The sequence below is a fragment of the Penaeus monodon genome, chromosome 15, assembly GCF_015228065.2.
Source record: "Penaeus monodon isolate SGIC_2016 chromosome 15, NSTDA_Pmon_1, whole genome shotgun sequence".
Lineage (NCBI taxonomy): Eukaryota > Metazoa > Arthropoda > Malacostraca > Decapoda > Penaeidae > Penaeus > Penaeus monodon.
The window spans coordinates 36,048,665-36,049,535 of record NC_051400.1 but is presented as its reverse complement, the minus strand read 5'-3'; the positions used below and the strand labels follow the sequence as shown (position 1 = coordinate 36,049,535).

Sequence of the window (871 nt, the reverse complement as noted above, 5' to 3'; positions counted from 1 at the left end):
GAAATTCATGTTGATGGTATTACTATTGTAACTTGAATCTTATGCAGTTGAATTATACGACTCAACCACAGAATCCTGTATTTTGCTTGCAATGTGTGCTCAACATTTGAACTTCGATGTCTCTTGTGCCCGGAATGTGAATAATTTATTATTAGTGACGCTTCTCCTTTTTCTTACTTCTAGAGACATTGAACCAGACCGGAGAGATTATAACATATATCTTGCAGAGACCGGTTGCAACCCCCGGCCATTGTTCAGGGTATGGTGTTCTGTGGAGAGGTAAGGAAAAAGAGTTTGTTTTTAATTAGTAGCCTGTCTGATTACTTACGTTTATTTGTGTGTTTATTTGGATGTTTAAAAGTAGCTAAACCCCCCTATGACTCTAAACAAAGTACTTTACCGCAGAACAAAAGACAAGGGGGAAAAATAAACTATACAAACAAACCAGTATTGGATGGCGTGATAAATAAAACATACTGGAATATAATAAGTAATGAATTATACTGAAACTTATGTACTACACAAACCATACTGAAAGCGCGTCCTGTGCGCCGTCCCCCGCCCTTCGCAGCTACGCCCAGCAGAATCCGGGGGCGAAGGTGTGGTTCCTGGTGACCTCCCCGACGCTCGACGACTCTGACCGCCTCGTGGCCAGGCTCAGGGCACACTACGGGAACCTGCGCGTCGTCGGCGTCGACCTCGACAGGCTATTCGCGGGGACGCCCGTCGAGCAGATCTTCACGTCGGGAAACTGGACGCGGGAAACACGTGAGTGTTGGCGGGAGCGGGGCAGCGGAGGAACGTCCCTGCAGTTGTTGTTGTTATTAAAAAGATGTTTGTGCCGGTATTGTTATCATAATTATATGACGAA

General features: G+C 45.5%; 1 protein-coding gene across 1 annotated transcript in view; it reads left to right on the top strand.

Annotated features, from left to right (window-relative positions):
• Positions 1-871, top strand: part of LOC119582345 (lactosylceramide 4-alpha-galactosyltransferase-like) — a gene marked incomplete at its 3' end in the record, with an annotated part of 8,059 nt that overhangs the window by 5,719 nt on the left and 1,469 nt on the right. Inside the window, 2 exon segments of the mRNA XM_037930561.1 lie at positions 184-279; positions 539-768. Coding sequence (XP_037786489.1) covers positions 184-279; positions 539-768 — 326 coding nt within the window.